General features: G+C 40.7%; 1 protein-coding gene across 4 annotated transcripts in view; it reads right to left on the bottom strand.

Moving 5' to 3' along the window:
- lrrtm4l1 (leucine rich repeat transmembrane neuronal 4 like 1) overlaps window positions 1-21,102 on the bottom strand; it is a 65,716-nt gene that overhangs the window by 25,815 nt on the left and 18,799 nt on the right. The window contains exon 3 of one of the 4 annotated variants that reach the window (XM_004538417.3): window positions 19,291-19,751. The exons of 2 other annotated variants lie outside the window; for them this stretch is intronic. In XM_004538417.3, coding sequence (XP_004538474.1) covers window positions 19,659-19,751 — 93 coding nt within the window. In that variant the 3' untranslated portion in view covers window positions 19,291-19,658. Of the gene's footprint in view, window positions 1-19,290; window positions 19,752-21,102 lie in introns of those variants that run through there. One more of the 4 variants, XR_013099478.1, reaches the window with a different exon arrangement.

The following is a 21,102-nucleotide window of genomic DNA, read 5'->3' as shown; positions in this document are numbered from 1 at the left end:
TGAACAATAACCGTATGACTGTCCCCGCCACTAACACATGACCCTACGCTGTGTCACTGCACCATTCCATGTTTGGCACTGATCACCACCTGCACTCATGTATATATCTATCTATCTACTTAGCACTTTTAATTCTTATTCTCATTTTTATTTTCATGTCTATTTAAGCTTAATTTATAACAGTATGTTTGCACCGAAGCACCGCAGCAATTTCCTAATGTTGTAAACCCGCTCAACATTTGGCAATAAAACCCTTTCTGATTCTGATCAGTTGTTTGCTTGAAGTTTATTCAGCTGTGTAAAAACTATAACTTTAATCTCAGCCAAACCGATTTACTCAGGAACAAATAAAATACTAAAAAAAGCCAAACAATAACATTTTTAAGTTATCTAAGTGACTTATATATATTTAACCTGAGTAGCGAAAGACGGCGGTGGGTTTGAAAACGATTTGCCGGGAGTCCGGTGTTCTCACCGGCTAGCTATCGAGCTAGTGGGTAACAGATGTCTCCGAAAACGTCGGAGCGCTTTTGAAAATATGTGGTGTCTTGATAAACTGAGCAGATATTTGAGGTTTACACAGCTACATTCTCACTTGAAAATATGTTAAACGTTTATTTTGTGACCCAGAAAGAATAATAAGAGTAATATTAAAACTAACTAGCTGCCGCCATTGTTGGAAACTGAGCTGGGCCGCGCTATGAATTCTGGGACAGAGCTTCTTCTTCTTCGGGGTTTAACGGCAGCTGGCATCCTTGTACATGCAGTGCTGCCATCTTCTGTTTCAGTCCGTTATTACACTTAAATCCTACTACTTATTCCTGCGTCTTTTATGATCTTACAAAGGTTCAAACGACCCGTCGACTATTAAATCAGTCGTCGACGATTTTGATAGTCGACGTAATCGTGGCAGCCCTACGGTGTACAGAAAGATTTGAGCGCGCACGGGCAGAAATGTTGAGAGCGCAAGCAACACATTGCGAGCAAGCGCAAATGCAAAAACTGAGCGAGAGGGGCTGCTATTGTGTGTGTGTGTGTGTGTGTGTGTGTGTGTGTGTGTGTGTGTGTGTGTGTGTGTGTGTGTGTGTGTGTGTGTGTGTATGGATAATAGCAAACACTGAAATACATTTTTTTTTTGCATGCAGCAATGAATGTTGTTCACTCAAATTTAGCTTTTCTTCGCTTGAAATAAATTTCTCCTCAAAATGCAACACTTGACTTGCACCTGCAAATTTTTTGTACGTGCGCTCACATTTTTTTTTTTACGTGTGCTCAGAATAGTGGCACAAAAATAACGTCATAATGTGAAGGCTTGGCATGATTCCTAACTCTCCCTACTTACTGCCCTCCTGTGCCACCTTCCTGCATCACTGCCTACTCCACCCTAGCACGTTGCACATGTGTGCAACTGTCTCCCCTGTATATTTAAACTGCATTTTCCCCCATACCTCTGTCCAATCATTGGATATATTCTTACAGTTCCAGCAGTTTATTAGTCTTAGCTTCCCCATATATTTGACACAGTTCTGTCTCATTCTTTTTTGCCTTGGTCTACTCTTTTTTTGTGTACTAAACCCATCTTTACCTCAGTAAAATGCTTAAAGCCTTGGGGCTAGGGATGAGCACAAGGATGTCTAACAGGATATCAGTTGAAGATGAGGTAGGAAAACCATCTATTATCTGTATCAGGGATGTTAGCTTTATAAGTAGAGAAATTACCTGAGTTTAATGTTAGCATCAACCTAACTACTCAGTCCTCTTTCGTTAAAATGTACCAGATACTGGATATCGGCCAGGTGTTCTGCATTAATCCAAAACCTAAGCAGAGATGAGTGCAGTTAAACTGGTAGAGTTTCACTCCAAATGAATGTATCAATGCAGGATTTAATAAGCACAATCAGCCAAACAGCATCGCTAAAAGGCAATCTTTTTTTCCCCCTCTCTAGCGAATTCTAAGAAAACATGATACATATTCCCACCAAAGCCATCAGTCTGCTGCTCTATCAGCTGTCACCAATTCCCACACTAAAAGTCTAAAAACATGTCAAACACAGAGTCTGACAAATAGTTATTAAACAGTCATGAACACACAGTAACAATGTGGGCTGTCTTGCTGCACAAACAAGCATTTATTTCTGTGCAAAAGCATCTACAGCCATCATAAAATCCATATCTCTTCTCAGACTGGTGGAGCTAATAGGTAATTTGGTTAATAATAGTTAATTTGGTAATCTTAAATTGGAGTTAATGTTTAATCTCCCAGTTAATCTATGAAGAAAAGCCTTGTTGTTGCTTCTGTCTGTTCAAATAGATTGTTGAGACCAGGTCTCTGTTGAGGCTGTACTGTATGATACAGGAGTCTTAAGAGTAGTCAACAAACTCTAAACCTACTACCATAGCCACACTGCGAAATTCACTTGAGGCAAATCAGATGCCTTCCAAATGAGGCTACATATTGTAAAAATCTGAACATCTTAAACTTTTGTACAGCAGTGTGGATCCAGATACACGGGTCCCCAAGCCCTCGGCAGTGCCTACAATGGCTTAATGAAACCAGACACGGATATAATCATTAGGAACACTACAGCAAAATCTCAACTGACAGTTGACACATTTTCTCATAGAATTAATGTTATTAGATCGTACAGTGTTTAAATCAAAATCTCCCCGTTTTTCCCCACACGTCTTCTGGGACCCCGCTAGAAATGCAGGGGCTCTTCTTTGGTCATGTTGGCTCCCCGCAGATCCTCTCATCTCAGAAATGGCATTTCCTTAGTTCTTCTCTATAACACTCAGCTTTTACAACCAAGTTTCTGCATTTGTTTGATTAAAAATTAATTCGTCCTTCCCCAGTGCCATCTTACTTGTATTTGTCTAGGTCATATCTTGGTAACATGGTTACAATCGTGATTATTGATTTCTGCAAGAGTGACACGAACGGGAGGTCAGTTTTCCATTTTCCTATTTTAGACCTTCATTTATTTATTTATTTATTTTACATTGGGAATAAGACTGCAGTGACTCACTTTATGAAATATTATCATGAAATGAAACAATAACTAATATAGGGAGAAAGTCACCCTGAATCAGAGTTCACGTGTTTTATTATGTAGTCAGAGACCGTTCAATTAATCAACATTTTATAAGCGTGAATAACTCATTAGCAAAGTGACACAAGGGAACCAACAGTATATGTGAGTTCATGTAATATGGTGCAAAACTGTCCTGCAGCAAGTCTCCTGAGCCTTTGCTCAGTATTACAGATTATTTCTAAATCTGAAGATGAGAAGGTGAGAAACCGTAATTTGCTTCTGTGTTTCCTTCACAAACTGACTTAATAAATATTTTAATAGGGAATCATGATCTGTAGTCACTGAGTAAATGAAATTCAAGTCAGGACTGTCTGATGCAATACAATACATTTTAATATGATTAAGTATGATAGAGATGTTGTAAACACTTTTATTATTCAATTATTTCATCTGGACAGTAGTTTGGCCAACGGTTACACAAGGGAGGTTTTGGCATCAGTAAGAGGCAAAGATGTAAATTAAAATGGACTCTTTCATAATGTAATGATCATGATAAAAACCTTTTTAGATGATTAATTGTATTGTGTTTAGGCAGTGGTACAGTTTCATTTTATAAGAGGTAAAAAAGAAATAAGTCAACTCAATTTAAGCCTTTCAAACACCCCATTGTTTATCCATAATACCAAACTGCTATGGTTTATATACTGCATGTGCAGTGTTTACAGTAATTGATTTCTATCATGGTTGGAGGGTTTTCTGTACCGCTTACCCAGCGCTATACTCCAGACTGTATACTTGTCAGTACTATTCAGGCTCTGTGCTTTGGCAAATTAATTTTGACATAAGACAATGAAGTGCACATTCAAGTGTCAAGTCTCTGCTTTAATTTGAGCAGTTTTCAATATAGAAAGAACTGTTTGGGAGCCCTTTTAGCACATAATCCCAAAGTTTAGAGCTTTAAAAAGTAATTGGACAAATACACAATATACAACTATGTTTAAAAATTTGTGAAAAATCTTTTCGATTCTACAGCGGTGTGAAATTGTGGACCTTCATCAGCAGACACCTTCAACGATGCTTTCACTGTAGTCACAGTCAGCTTGTTGTGTGATCCCTTTGCCTTTGATTTATGCTTCGGTAAGTAAATGTAATCTAATTATTGGCTGACCAGTCAAAGACCTACTTTGACTGGTCAGCCAGATACTGTCAAGCTCTTGGGTTACTATGAACCCATGTTTATAATTAATGGTCTTGTAAATGATGAAAATTGTCCATTGAATTTTGATGTTGACTCTTGGCTTAGAACCCTGAATTCATTGTGTTGATACTGTCCGCAGTATAAACATCAATAAATGCCAGCATGCCAGTTCCATTAACGGTCACACATGCCTAAAAGATAACAGAACCATCACTAAGTCTAAGTGATCACGATCTAAGTGATCACGTGGTACAGATTGGTTGGGGTGGTTTATTCCATTTTTATGCCAAGCCTTCTTTTTGTGAATGTTTTTGATGCACTAACATTTAAGAGACTGACAGAAGTCTTCACATGATATGAAAGGAAAGACGTTCATTTCTAATTTTTGGGTGTGTAAAGCAGCAATTTCTAATATGTTCATCTTTGGAATTTTATAGGGAAAAAGAAAAAAAGTTTGCTAATTTTAGGATTATGTCAGATGACTTTAAATCATCTCAGGCTATCAGTTATTAATATCCATATACCACACAATGCTTTTAAGGCAGATAGGGAAGCTGTTCCATTTCTAGGAAGCACTGGTATAAATAAAATGAAGATTTGAGACCAGGTAAGGTTTGAGATTAAGGGAGACTTAAACTGTGTTTTACCTCAGTATATACGGAAATAGTTTGAGGTTGATTTGAGACACAGTCTAGTGTCAGGTTAAAGCATCAGTTTCTCCAGGAAACAAATTTTAACTTTACTGAAAAATATACAATAATCAGAAGATAAATATAATGACATACATTCATATGATGGGTCTACTGAACTATTGTAGTACTTATCTGATCCTGGATTAAAGGATTTAGTATATATCTGAGGATGGGACGTGGACATGATCCTGTGAAATGAACAAAAAAAAAAAAAAAAAAAAAAAAAAAAAAAATTGTATCTCATTTGAATGAAATTTGTTAGCTACTAAACCACAGCTAAACTTTTAATGTGTAAAGAGTAAACTTATTAAACAGATTTGGGAACATTGCTGCCAAGTATTCAAGACTGACTGCAATGTCTTGTGAAATGTGTGATTTCCGATCTGAGATTCATGCACCATATGTGCCTTATTGCAAATATACTTTAAGTGTAAGAAGATCTCATTGTGATTTCATCACCCCTACAATTCAGTTGAACTGACTAGTGTAATGGGGCCGAAATTTCAAATTTATCTCCATTCACTATTTCAGAGAACAAGCTGTATTTCTTCTCACTCATGTATGCCTTCTACTCTGGAAAAAAAAAACTCCCATATTGTGTAGGCATTTGCGTTTGAACATGATAGTGCAGAAAACAAAATTACATGGGAGCAGGCTCTGCCTAAATGGTTCATTCAGTTATATTTTTGGTACTTGTTGAAAGAGGGGAAAGCATTACTCATACACGTTTCCTCCTCTGAATCTACAGTGGTTCTTTCGATCAAAAAGCCTACGTGTCATTTCCTATTGGTATACATAATTTGATGACATATAATTTTTATCTCTATTTTTCAAAAATAGATGTACTATTTACAAGCCAAACATATCTATCCATCATTACTTTCCTCACTTCAGAGCCTTAATCAACCGTGACAAAATTTGTTTAATACAAAAAAAAAGTCTCTAATAGTAAGAGCAGGCCGCAGAAATTTAAATGCATCTAAATGTAGTAGGAATTTGGCTATTATTCCTTTTACTACCAGGTATTTTAGCTTAGTTAATTCATTACGACATTGTTGTGTTTTTTTCTTTTTGTTTTATGCAAAACATGTTCACATGTTCCAAATCACTTTTGACTGTCTGACATAATAAGATTTTATCCTGACGAACTGCCAAACAGCTACAGGAGATATTGTTTTCCTTTCCCCTTTTTTCTACTGAAGTGGCTGTTGACACTTGCCAGAGGGTGCAAAAGTGCAAGTAGCACTCCAAATGCAACTACTAGTGACAGTGTCATACTCAGCAGTTAATAAATGACAGCCTCAATGTGACATTTAACAAAACTTGAATGTACATTATATTATGAACCAGAATATAAAACTAACTTTACACATTCTTATCCAAAAATGATCACCACTAATAATGCAGGAGAGTCCAGGAGATAGGCAGTTACTGTAGAAGAGCTGGACAGGGCCATAGAAGGTCCTCAACCCATCAGGGAAGTATAGCATTAACTTTGATGGAGGACTACAAAGTTACTTTTAGCAAGCCACTGGTGTGAATGTCTGATCAAAAAAAGTCATAAGCAGGGTTCCCCCTGAGAACATGTTACAGACATGAAAGCAGGCAGTCCCTGGAGGATGAAGGAATTTAAACCATTGTCAGGCCCCCAAGCTCCAGCAGAACACCTCTGGGACATTTGTTCCATCACATCTGACACCACCAGCTTGCACCTCAGACTGTCCGGGAGCTCAGTGACTGCCTGGAACAGATCTGGGAGGATATCCTCCATGACACTGTCCGTCATCTCATTAGGAGCATGCCACAACATTGTGAGGCATGGATACAGGCACGTTTTATTTTCATTAAACGATGTGGCATCCTTTCATTCCTAACACGCTACCCGGTCTATATCAGGATAGACAGATATTCAGCATGTGTTTTTTGTCTTGTTTTGGGGTTTTTTCTATTGAGATCTGATGCATTTTTGAAGTGTATATGACAAAGCTGTAGGTGGTGTGTGATGCTATCATGTCAAAATGGACCCGTGCTGAATCAATACAATGAGGAAGAAAATGCAGTTATAATACATGCATGTAATTAGATAAAAATAAATAAATAAAAATAGCTCCATAGCTCCAGTCATCCTCAAAGTCATGGAGTCGCTGTGCCTAACTGACACTGGGAAAGAGGCAGGGCTCACCAACCGCAGGTCACTACTCACATGGGTAACACGGAGAGACAGATAACCTACAGCCATTTTTGAGTCACGATTTAACCTACCAAGTGCCATTTCACCCTGTTATAAGACACAGTCACACAGGGTGCACCACAGGACCATGGAAACAGCAATATAATGACGGGAAGTGGGATTAATTTGTTCACACAGAGGATGTCTTCAGATAATATGCAAGATCAATTAGTGATAATTTAATTAAGTAGCAAAATTTATTACAAACAGTAGCCATGCAGCCATTACTCATAGAAAGCACAGGGCAACATAAATGTAAGAGGTGTGTGAGGTAGGCTATAGGTATTTTATTTAAACTTTTTAAACTAGCACGGGTCACTTTGAGTAGAAAAGGCACTTCAGGCAGCATTATTCTGGTCTACTAAGACATGCTTTTTTCATGGGTGGATGTGGATTTTCAAAAAGAAAATTGTGCCTATAGGGAGCCATTTAAAAATATGTGATCTCCTCAAATATTTCTGTTCCCTTTAGGAAACCACACTTTAATGATTTAAACATTTGTAGAGAAAGAACCAGCAACTTTGCGCAGGAGGAGAGAACCCCCCCCCCCCCACACACACACACACACACCTCTAACAAAAACAACAACACACACACACAAAAAAAAGAAAAAACAATACCCCCCCAGTTCTGCACAAAGGTTGCAGTCCTATTTGATCCTTATTATATAAGCAATGCATAAAGAGGGCAAAAATAATATTGTACTTACTTTAAAAAATGTATGTAAAACCGTTTGAATTGGTTAAATTGGTGGTTTTTTTTATTTTTACCTGATAGGCCTTGGAGCCCAAAATAACTCTTTGAGATTTCATAACCAAAAAGCATTGTGCAGTTCAAACTATTGACACACAATTAATTACTCTAACCTATGTCTTTTGAAGAGAACAACGAAGTATTTTTTATGACTAAACTACCTTCACACAGTTTCAAGGTTCATAGGGTACAGTCTGTCTAGCGCAGACAGCTTGTCAGGATACACTGGTCATTGCTGTAAACCCTCTTATGATACTACAGCCATGCTCTTCCTACATAGAGGTGATTTCATGGGATTCCTTGCCTGGCTGCACATTAGCCACCAACCTCTTAATGATATAAATAGCACAAATGGCATAGTGCCTCCTTGTTCCACATTTTCATTCCAGCCGACTTCCTTCAGCCTTTATTTTCTCACATTTTCTAAACTCAAATGCTTCACAGTTGGAAATAAAACAGCAATGAGGAATCAAAAGGTGCTACAAGGGAAGTTTTAATAAGACAAATGGGAAGATAGTTGTGGATGCTTATTCCCTGCAGAATTAGAATGCTACACTACAGGGCTCCAACTAATGAGTAAAGATTCATTGTGAGGGTTTGAAAGACGATTACAAGGATCATCATGGAGAAGAAAAAAGAATCAGCTCCATAAAGTACAGCATATTTAGGCCCTGCAGTGGACGTTTGGTCTGCTGCTTTGGTCCAGTCTGAAATATCATACTTTTTTTTTTTGTCCTTCGACACTGGTGTGCATTGCACTGGCTGTACCATTTTCCCTGGATTAACTCAGTGAGTTAACTTAGCCAGTTAACCTATAACTAGCAGTGCCCTTGGAATGTTGAACTTTAATATAGCCAACACTCAGCCTGATCAAGACACCAATACCAAAGGAAACCTTGTTAATATCAGTCTGATGCTACTGGCTTTGAAAATGTGAGTATTTGATACCCTTGTGAATGACAATGTTTCCATACTGGTATTTGCATTAAGCTGAAATCATAAATGTCCATCCATCCATCCATCGTCATCCGCTTTGTCCGGGGTCGGGTCGCGGGGGCAGCAGCCTAAGCAAAGAGGCCCAGACCTCCCTCTCCCCAGCCACCTCCTCCAGCTTGTCCGGGGGAATACCAAGGCGTTCCCAGGCCAGCCGAGAGATATAATCTCTCCAGCGTGTCCTGGGTCTGCCCCGGGGCCTCCTCCCGGTGGGACATGCCTGGAACACCTCACCCAGGAGGCGCCCAGGGGGCATCCTTGTCAGATGCCCGAACCACCTCAGCTGGCTCCTTTCGATGTGGAGGAGCAGCTGCTCTACTCTGAGCTCCTCCCGGATGGCCGAACTTCTCACCCTAAGGGAGAGGCCAGCCACCCTTCGGAGGAAGCTCATTTCTGCCGCTTGTATCCGCGATCTCGTTCTTTCGGTCACTACCCACAGCTCGTGGCCATAGGTGAGGGTAGGGACGTAGATCGACCGGTAAATTGAGAGCTTCGCTTTTACACTCAGCTCCCTCTTCACCACGACGGACCGGTGCAACGTCCGCATTACTGCAGCTGCAGCCCCAATCCGTCTGTCGATCTCCGGCTCCCTTCTCCCATCACTCGCGAACAAGACCCCGAGATACTTGAACTCCTCCACTTGGGGCAGGAACTCATCCCCGACCCGGAGTGGGCACTCCACCCTTTTCCGGCTGAGAACCATGGCCTCAGATTTGGAGGTGCTGATCCTCATTCCCGCTGCTTCACACTCGGCTGCGAACCATTCCAGTGCGAGCTGGAGGCCTTCACCCGATGAAGCCAACAGAACCACATCATCTGCAAAAATCAGAGATGAGATTCTGAGGCCACCAAAGCGAAAGCCCTCCGCCACTTGGCTGCGCCTAGAAATCCTGTCCATAAAAATTATGAACAGAACCGGAGACAAAGGGCAGCCCTGGCGAAGCCCATCACCCACCGGGAACGAATCCGACTTATTGCCGGCAATGCGAACCAAGCTCTTGCAATGGTTGTATAGGGATCGAATGGCCCGTAGCAATGGGCCAGACACCCCATATTCCCGCAACACCTCCCACAGGATACCCCGAGGGACACGGTCGAATGCCTTCTCCAAGTCCACAAAACACATGTAGACTGGTTGGGCAAACTCCCATGCACCCTCAAGTATCCTGGAGAGGATAAAGAGCTGGTCCAGTGTTCCGCGACTAGGACGAAAACCGCATTGTTCCTCCTGTATCCGAGGTTCGACTAACGGACGAACTCTCCTTTCCAGCACCCTGGCATAGACTTTCCCAGGGAGGCTGAGGAGTGTGATCCCCCTGTAGTTGGAACACACCCTCCGGTCCCCTTTCTTAAAGATGGGGACCACCACCCCGGTCTGCCAGTCCACAGGTACTGCCCCTGATCTCCACGCAACATTGCAGAGGCGTGTCAACCAGGACAGCCCTACAACGTCCAGAGCCTTCAGGAACTCGGGGCGGACCTCATCAACACCAGGGGCTCTGCCACCAAGGAGTTGTTTAACTGCCTCAGTGACCTCGCCCCCGGAAATTGGCGGGTCATTCCCCTCATCCCCAGACTGCTTCCTCCTCGGAAGACGTGTCAGTGGGATTAAGGAGGTCCTTGAAGTATTCCTTCCACCGCCTGACAATTTTCTCAGTCGACGTCAGCAGCGCTCCGCCAGCACTATACACAGTGCAGGTAGAGCACCGCTTTCCCCTCCTGAGACGTCTGACGGTTTGCCAGAATCTCTTCGAGGCAGTCCGAAAGTCTTTTTCCATGGCCTCTCCGAACTCCTCCCACACCCGAGTTTTTGCTTCAGCCACTGCCCGAGCCGCATTCCGCTTGGCCTGTCGATACCTGTCGGCTGCCTCCGGAGTCCCACAGGCTAACCAAGCCCGATAGGACTCCTTCTTCAGCCTGGTGGCTCCCTTCACCTCTGGTGTCCACCATTTGGTTCGGGGATTACCACCACGGCAGGCACCCACCACCTTGCGGCCGCAGCTCAATGCAGCAGCTTCGGCAATGGAGACGCTGAACATGGTCCATTCGGACTCAATGTCCCCGGTCTCCCTCGGAATGCTGTTGAAGCTCTGCCGGAGGTGTGCATTGAAGATCTCGCGGACTGGGGCCTCTGCTAGACCTTCCCAGCACACCCTCACTACGCGTTTAGGTGCACCAGGTCTGTCCAGCGTCCTCCCCCGCCACCTGATCCAACTCACCACCAGGTGGTGATCAGTTGACAGCTCAGCCCCTCTCTTTTACCCGAGTGTCCAGAACATATGGTCGCAGATCTGCTGATACGATTACAAAATCGATCATCGACCTACGGCCTAGAGCGTCCTGGTGCCACGTGCACTTATGGACACTCTTATGTTCAAACAGGGTGTTCGTTATGGCCAAACTGTGGTTAGCACAGAAGTCCAATAACAGAGCACCGCTCGGGTTCAGATCAGGGAGGCCGTTCCTCCCAATCACGCCCCTCCAGGTCTCGCTGTCGTTACCCACGTGAGCATTGAAGTCTCCCAGCAGGACAACAGAGTCTCCAGGTGGAGCACCCTCCAGCACCCCCCCCCAGGGACTCTAAGAAGGCTGGGTACTCTGAACTGCCACTCGGCGCATAAGCGCAGATGACAGTCAGGACCCGTTCCCCGACCCTAAGGCGCAGGGAACAAACCCTCTCGTCCACCGGGAAAAACCCCAACGTACCGGCAGCAAGCCGAGGGGATATTAGGATACCCACCCCAGCCCGCCGCCTCTCACCAGGGGCAACTCCAAACTGAGACAGAGTCCAGCCCCTCTCCAGGAGACTGGTTCTAGAGCCCAAGCCATGTGTAGAGGTGAGCCCGACTATATCTAGCCGGTACCTCTCAACCTCACGCACTAACTCAGGCTCCTTCCCCACCAGAGAGGTGACATTCCATGTCCCTATTGCCAGTCTTGGCAGCCGGGGGTCAGTCCACCAGGGCCTCCGCTCCTGGCCGCCACCCAACATAAATGTACATGTTGATTTTGTGCTACTACCACTCCTCGCCACACTGTTTGGTAGAAAGACACATGTATTTACTGCACTTCATAATTCTCTACCTGAGTAAATGTATTCTGCTAAACCTAATATGAAGAATCAGCAGTCTCATCCCAACAAACCATATGCATTTCTCCATCTTGGCATTTGCATGCTAGGTTATTGCTGGAGTTTTGTTCAGCTGCACAATGCTGCAAAGAAAACCGTCTCAAATACAATTGAGAAAAATCTCAACTGAAGGCAACACACTTTATCCCACATCCCAGCATTCCTACTTAATTTGAAAATCTTTTCTCAACACACCATTGTTTCTTCAAAGAATGGAGAATAGCGGATAAAAGTTTCTGGTTAAAAACTACTAAGAGTATCAGCAATAAAAAGCAAGGACAACGTCTTACGTGAGTTGTTTATTAACTACTTAGCCAATCACGCAAAGATCTTATTGCTTCACTAGCTTTAGGGCACTGTCTTCCACACCCATTTACACCCATTTACTTGTATTAAATAAGAGCAGGATGAAGAAGTGTGCTGGAGATGAATTGCTGTATTCTGCAAGACTAGCACTGCAGGCAAATGGAAAGTCAATACAAAGTAGATTCATTTTTGAAGTTAATTTCATACTGTGTGGCTTAATTTTAAGTAATATTAAATTTTTTAAGAAGTTAGTTTCATTTAAAAAAAAAAAAAAAAAAAAAGAAATCCCCTTTTTTGTGTGATGACACTTAATGAGGTTTTGTGGCTTCTGGCATGAAACAGACACGCTCTTGACTAGATGGGTGTTGTTGAAATAAATCCTGCTGACTATGAAGGTGACAAGAACTGCCCATTCATTTTTGATCTATTGATTGATTCAGTTTAAGGCAGTAAATGGTATGAAACGCATATGGCATATGAGTGTCACATTAAGACAGAGGTTCAATATATGTTTATTCACCTATTTTTTTGCTGTTGCTTACTAACTTAAGATACGTGTCGCAGAGGTCAGACTGCCTGCTATTACAGTTCAAGAATGGCCAGAAACATTTGTTGCAAGTTCCTTACCTTTTTTTTTTTCCTACCTTTATTTTCTTTATCCTTGCTACATTTGTCAGTTGCTTTACTAACATTAAATGCATAATTACTACACAATTTACCTGTGTCAGTGTGTCTAGTTACAGTGGGGCAAAAAAGTATTTAGTCAGCCACCGATTGTGCAAGTTCCCCCACCTAAAATGATGACAGAGGTCAGTAATTTGCACCAGAGGTACACTTCAACTGTGAGAGACAGAATGTGAAAAAAAAAAAAAAAATCCATGAATTCACATGGTAGGATTTGTAAAGAATTTATTCGTAAATCAGGGTGGAAAATAAGTATTTGGTCACCTCAAACATGGAAAATCTCTGGCTCTCACAGACCTGTAACGTCTTCTGTAAGAAGCTTTTCTGTCCCCCACTCGTTACCTGTATGAATGGCACCTGTTTGAACTCATCATCTGTATAAAAGACACCTGTCCACAGCCTCAAACAGTCAGACTCCAAACTCCGCCATGGCCAAGACCAAAGAGCTTTCGAAGGACACCAGGAAAAGTATTGTAGACCTGCACCAGACTGGGAAGAGTGAATCTACAATAGGCAAGCAGCTTGGTGTGAAAAAAAATCAACTGTGGGAGCAATCATCAGAAAATGGAAGACATACAAGATCACTGATAATCTCCCACGATCTGGGGCTCCACGCAAGATCTCATCCCGTGGGGTCAAAATGATCATGAGAACGGTGAGCAAAGATCCCAGAACCACACGGGGGGACCTGGTGAATGACCTGCAGAGAGCTGGGACCAAAGTAACAAAGGTCACCATCAGTAACACACTACAACGGCAGGGAATCAAATCCCGCAGTGCCAGACGTGTTCCGCTGCTGAAGCCAGTGCATGTCCAGGCCCGTCTGAAGTTTGCCAGAGAGCACATGGATGATACAGCAGAGGATTGGGAGAATGTCATGTGGTCAGATGAAACCAAAGTAGAACTTTTTGGTATAAACTCAACTCGTCGTGTTTGGAGGACGAAGAATACTGAGTTGCATCCCAAGAACACCATACCTACTGTGAAGCATGGGTGTGGAAACATCATGCTATGGGGCTGTTTTTCGCCAAGGGGACAGGACGACTGATCCGTGTTAAGGACAGAATGAATGGGGCCATGTATCGTGAGATTTTGAGCCAAAACCTCCTTCCATCAGTGAGAACTTTGAAGATGAAACGAGGCTGGGTTTTCCAACATGACAATGATCCAAAACACACCGCCCGGGCAACAAAGGAGTGGCTCCGTAAGAAGCATTTGAAAGTCCTGGAGTGGCCTAGCCAGTCTTCAGACCTCAACCCCATAGAAAATATGTGGCGGGAGTTGAAAGTCTGTGTTGCTCGGCGACAGCCCCAAAACATCACTGCTCTCGAGAAGATCTGCATGGAGGAATGGGCCAAAATACCAGCTACTGTGTGTGCAAACCTGATAAAGACCTATAGTAAACGTTTGACCTCTGTTATTGCCAACAAAGGTTATGTTACAAAGTATTGAGTTGTATTTTTTTTATTGACCAAATACTTATTTTCCACCCTGATTTATGAATAAATTCTTTACAAATCCTACCATGTGGATTCATGGATTCTTTTTTCACATTCTGTCTCTCACAGTTGAAGTGTACCTCTGGTGCAAATTACTGACCTCTGTCATCATTTTAGGTGGGGGAACTTGCACAATCGGTGGCTGACTAAATACTTTTTTGCCCCACTGTATATATGTTAATATCTTTTTCGACCTGTCTCTGCAGTGAATGTGATGACATAGTGAGTTATCCTTATTCTCATTTTTGTATCTGCACATTTTAGTACGTGTGTGTACATGTGCCAGCTTTGCAGTTATTAAGACTGAAGCAAAACAAGATGTTTGTGTGTTTGTGTGCCTTGTGTTTGACAGAACAAGTGAGGTGGGTGGGTTGATGCTACTGTTATCTGAGGATGAAGTATACAGTGGCTGCCAAAGCCAACGGCAAGAAGAAGGGAGAGGAGGGGGGCAGGTAGCAGATTAGAAAATTCAATTTAGGGCAAACGCGGAGGTGGATCTTTTATATAAGGTGCCACTGAGCTGTTTTCCCCTTTTCAGTCTAAAAACTGTTCAAAAAAAATATACTATAGAATCTCCTCTCTGTTTTTGGTGTGATATCCAGTAAAACAGAAGATCCTTATTTGTCTTAGCTCCAGGGCCAAATCAGGCTCCAGAAGCTGCTAAGAATACACCACTCACCGGGGTTTGTGTTGTGTATGTATGACTGCATCTCTTCATGTGAGATAGGAGGGAGTGCCTAGGGTGCAGAATCACATCTACATTTTAGTACATGCATCATCATCCAGCACAACCTTCCTGGGAGTTCTTTTGAGGATGACCCAGCAATCGAGGGAAAAGGGCATGAAATTGTCCCTCTGAGAGGGCTAAGAGGTTTGTTGCACCGAAGAAGTGGAAATACTTCTCACCAAGGGACATCTTGGCATTGTCATACAAGCAGCTGTTCCAACTGTCCGCCATTTTAAATGATGATAAAGTAAGATGTTTTGCAGTTTTTCTCTGTTATGTCAACTGGAAAAATACTTGGGCCGTGCAGCCAGAAATATATATCGCTCCCTCATTAGCCCTCCGTTTCCATTAAAAGAGGTTCAGTTATTGGCTGACAGGAGCAGCAGGATCTTGCTCTCTGGAGCATAAGACACAGAAAGTTTAAAAAACAAGAGAAAACAAGACAGAAAGCTTACTATAGACCAAAAAAACTCTTAATAATTCAGTTACTTTAAACTCTATCTTGCACGATCACAGAAATGATGAATTTAATAATGTAAGACCGGAGAGGATTGCATGATGCACATATTAAAAGCTGTTTTAGTGCCTGCAAGGGAGAATTTGGGGCAGGAGGGGAAGTGAGGGAGCAAATGACTAAACTGGAATCAGGGGTGTGAGACTTACTGTATATTCATTGAGATCTTTCTCAGTAGTGTATGCCTGCTTGCACTTAAGCTCTTAATGGTTCCTTAGAGCTGATGAGGTAAAGGGGAGAGAGAGCAGAAAATGAAAGTGTTCTTCTAAATGGTTTTTGGAAGAACGCCTGTCAAGTGGAACGGGACTAGAGGGGAAATTAGCCAGGGGACATGCAAAGTGTACGCTGGGGCTGACTGTGTAACACCCGCCTCTCTTCAAAGCCATGTTAACGTAAAGGGTGGGGGTAGGATACCAGCACAGTATCTCCCAGAAGCAGGGATCGCTTGAGGAAAGACCAATGAGAGAATGAACTGCCAAATCTACTTTTTCAGTTTATCCTATGGGACAATCAAACATCACTCACCTCATGTTGATTTCTTAAACTGTTTTAGTGACTGTTTATGTCAAAGCGTGCTATTATAACAGTATTTTAAACATATATGATTGCCTTTCCACACACATACAACACAATACTGTACAACATTAAAATCATTACAACTGCTTACCAAAAATACATGTAATGAGCTCTTAAGATCAAAATATGCATCCCAGTATTATTTATTTTAACTGCCCTATAGGTATGTGTAACAATTTGTACTACTCAATAATCTGTCAACATGTACGAAGATCACAAACAAGCCCAAGATGAAGTTAATTTATGCTTTGAAGTCTTAAAAAGAAATGCAGCAAAAACATCTTTAAAAAAAATAAAATAAACAAGATGAACCAATTCGCCTGTTATTATAGCTCACACACAGAGTCTGTGAATTTCATTGTCTGGGCAGAATTGTCAACTTTATCAACACCAAAACTGAATACAATGAGTTCAAACTGTGCACTGCTATATTATAGCCACAGAGCTGAGCAGCATGACGTAATGCTCACACTGCAACCATGCTCGTATGTTTTACTACTATCTTTTTCTTATAATTGTAGCTATGTCAAAATATGTATAATTGACCTTTTACAATATCACTTTATAACAGAATTTGTTAATAGTTGTTTTACTGCTGACAGAAAGAAATATGTTTCTTAAATTACATTGATTTTTTTTTCAGTTTAATTATAATAAATTGTGTATTAACTGGGGTATCATTTTTTATTATTTAAAAGGCATTCCAAAGATTTAGAAAATAATTTTAGAAATATAAAAATGTGATTGAAACATATTCAGTGTTATAACAAAGACTATTCCAATTTTTCCAATATTTCAAAGTAGCTGAACCCATCTACAATGAAATACAGCACTGTGTTGCCAACCGAATGTGATCAGCAACAAAATGAATCAGAAGGCAAAGATTATCATTCTAATATTTAAAAGAGTCACCCATTTATGCTTTAAACTTCATGCCGCCTGTTAATGTAATGCTATTATGTAAATTAAACTTCAGCATTCACTATTTTGAAGATTCATGAACATCACTATTTTGGTATAGAAACAATGAGTCAATAGGCCTACCAGGGCTTATTAAAGCTTCAAGGGAAGTTTTAATAAGATGAATAGGATGATAGTTGTGGATCTCGAATAGCAGAGTATACCCACACATATGAGCTTCCTGAAATAAGCCGTGTTTCATTTCTATTTGTGGTAATGCTTGCAATCATTTAGGCACCACGTCTAAAGCTGTTTTTTTTTTTTCCTCCAATAGCTGTAAATTTTCCACAACTCCTACATGAGAGACCTGCCCATATTTGAATTCTGTACATGGTGTATTACTGATCCATTTTGGTGATCTCAGCAAACGCCATGCATAACTGCAGCTAACCTCAACCTGTGAAACCCCCCCCCCCCCCAAAAAAAAACCCCAAACCTCTGGAGCTGCACAGGCTTTTAAGTGTTGAGTTTCTTGCCTCAAAATCTTTAGGATATAAGTAAAAAAGACATTGACTTGTCTCCTGCTGGGCCGTGTCAGTCAGAATACCTCACCGAATTCTAGCCACACCAGAGTAAATGTGTTGTGCTAGCTTTTGTTCGTCCCCATTGCCACCCAAAAGGGACTGCTGGCGTTGCACACAGCCGTAATGAAAGGCACAGCCAGCAAGATGGCACTTTCATCAAACTAAACCAGGCTGACACCAGCTTCTCAATTATTAAACGGCTGAAATAGGCAACAGTGTAGAACGCCCCCAAGCAAACTACTGTAGACACCGTCAGTGATGTTGAAAAGGAAAGATCGTTTTTGAGATGATGAGATTTGGATTATGGTTATGTGGAGAGAAACAATACTTACACTGACACTGATTGCTACAGAAATATTTGCAGTTAAAAGAGAATCAGAGCATTGCTTTTGTTTGTATCAAACTGGAGTCAAGCTGTGTGCTGGTGACTAACACAGCAGTCACAAGACACTGTACAAATATAGATCTCTTAATCTTTTCAAATGAAGTATACAATACTTTTTTATCTTTAAAAGACATTCATTTTTTCAATTCTTTACAAAGAACCTAACTCTGATGTTATGGACTTCTTTGGAATTTGAATACATCTATAAAAACAAAACAATGAAAAAAAGCCCAACAAACTATTAATCTAAATGCTTTTTACCAAATTCCAAGTAGGATTTTGAAAGTGAGAATTAACTTTATTAACTGAGTTTGTTTTCCCACATTATTCTCTACAGTGAAAAGTTAATAACATCCTTGTTCAGAAAAAAACCGCAAATACTCCACTGAATAAAATCGGCCTAAAGATATGTAAATTTAACATAATGTCCTTTGTTCAGCGTAAATGCGTGTTGGATGCTTGGCCTTGTAGCAGGGTAAGCAATGCTTAAAAAACCTTCATAGTATGCAAGTGAGCAAGATACCTTTTATTGGCTGGTTTTCATTTGCAACTGATGAGCCCCAGATTCATTTATTCAGAGCAGAGAAAAGCTATACAGCTGTGTTTCTGATCTCTGGAGGGTAGATTAGCATTGGTCAAACCCAGGCGTAATCAGGCATCTGATTCTCTATTTACAAAAGCAAAGGTATGTTTCTTTTAAGAGTTTTCAATTGGGGTAGTTTTGGGGTACTAGTAAAGTTTAGGGGCAAACATCCATTCAAGCTATGGCTCATTGCACAAAATTGAGATTTCTTCAGCAAATATTACAAGCTTTGGGAAAGAGATATCAAAACACCTCCTCTATGCCACCAAGACATCTTGTAATTGAAACTGAATAAGCACCAAAGGGGAAGTGGAGAATTTTTTGAAAGAAGCCATAACCCTCTGGATGAATAGCATCCTAATTGGCTTTAGATTTGACATTAGTTTCACCCCTTAACCACTGGACTGCATCTTTGAAGTGCTCCTTCATTCATCCTTGAAGTCAGACTGCTTGATTAGCTGCTTTGCTCACAAAAATCTATGCATGAAACAGATCGCCATTTGTTTATTCTGTATATAAGTACATGTCATTTTAACACACACACACCATTTTTTTTAAACCTTGGGAGCACTTGAAATCAATTTAATCCTCGTACATTTCTCTTTATCGTTACTGCTGACATTATCCATTCGATCATAATGCAGTGCATTATGACTGAACTCTACAATAGCCCAATATCATGAAAGTGAATCATGAAAGCAAACCAGCTACCATTGTAACTGTCAATATGTCCTTGTAAACATATGCCATGAGGAAAACTGGAATAAAAATACTGCTATAACTGCAAGTAGGAGATTGAAAACAATTTTACTGTTGATGTAAAATGTTAAAAGCTGGACCTGCTCCATTGTCAATATCAAGTGAGTTACGACTTAGAGTATATGGAACAGGCTGATTTGATTAGGTGATTTGGTTGACTTGCTGTAATTCATTCGACCTCCCCACATCTGTAATGCTGACTTCACCTACAGGGAAGGAAAAAATATATATATTTTCTTACTGACATTTACTTATTATATTATAACTTCACAATGTGAGAAAATTAAGTTTATAGCTCAAGTAAAAATGAATAGTACCAAACAATTTAAATTTCAAAATTAAACATTTTGCTCAGTGAGCCTCTTTCACATTAGAACCCACAAAGTTTGAATATGAGTTAGGATAGCTAGAGAAAAAAAAACTATTATTTGATGTATTGTATCCTCCAATTCCCCCTTTTTTCAATTTAATTGAAATCAATCACATTTAAAATAAAATATTTAGACAAAAATATTTTAAGTATTTTAATTTACTTAAACTATCTTGGGCCCATTGGTGAAAAACACACAGGTGTGCAGTCATTACTTTGAAAGGTAAAATTTCCGTCCCAAAATTAGACATGTCTTCATGTTTGTGGTTGTAATTACAATGGTTTATACATTCACTCCTTACCAGAGCAGAGGGATCCTCATTTAAGCCATATCATAAGCTTTGGGATTACCATAGTGCCTCCCCTCTATGCAGATTAACATAAATTTCCTCAAGTGAGGAGGCATGCAGTGCGCCAGACACACTCAGTGCAGATCATCAACTTTAGACATCTATAATGGATGTTCAGCTGACGATAGGCAATATATTTGAACTTTATGTTCTATCTAGTATTGATCAGCTGCTCTCACTTTGTGACAGCAAAACTACCAAATTCTTACTTAACAGCATTGCACTTCGTAGACCCTTGCCATTTTACCTTAATAGATGCTAAATATAGTATATTTGGCATTTTTCAATAGAAAAATTAATTATGTAGGCACACATTTATGCATTAGTCCACAAACACGCACACAGAAACACATCATTCTCACTTCTCCAAACACGCAAGCCAAAAAAGCTTTAAAACATCTAAGCCATGCAATGCTAATGTGGAGTAGTGTCTACAAATTAGTTAGACAGTTTCCAATTATTCCCTGTGCTTTCAAGTCTACATACCATGAAAAACATTTTCAAAAGGGTAGCTTTGAAAAGATCATCCAGATAACCAGTGATACAAAGATAAATTCCAAGCAAAAGAATGGTAATTAAAGCCATAACCAATATAATTCAGAGAACAAAAAATTATGCATGCATTAATTATTGTGTTAATGCAGTCCTCTGAGACCATGATGTAGATTTCTTTTCCTAGATCAGATCAGATTAGCTGTTTTGTATTTTCCCCTTTAGAGTCGGTTTCAAAATAAAAAACTGGAATAATTGGAGACATCTAACATTTGGAGTCAAGCGTGCTTTAAATGAAGAGTTAAGGGTGCTTTACTGTGATTAGTGTTTTTACAGTACATACTT

This window comes from Maylandia zebra, linkage group LG7 (assembly GCF_041146795.1).
Source record: "Maylandia zebra isolate NMK-2024a linkage group LG7, Mzebra_GT3a, whole genome shotgun sequence".
In the NCBI taxonomy this organism is placed as follows: Eukaryota; Metazoa; Chordata; class Actinopteri; order Cichliformes; family Cichlidae; genus Maylandia; species Maylandia zebra.
Note: the sequence above shows the minus strand (reverse complement) of the source record. Positions and strands in the feature narration are given on the sequence as shown.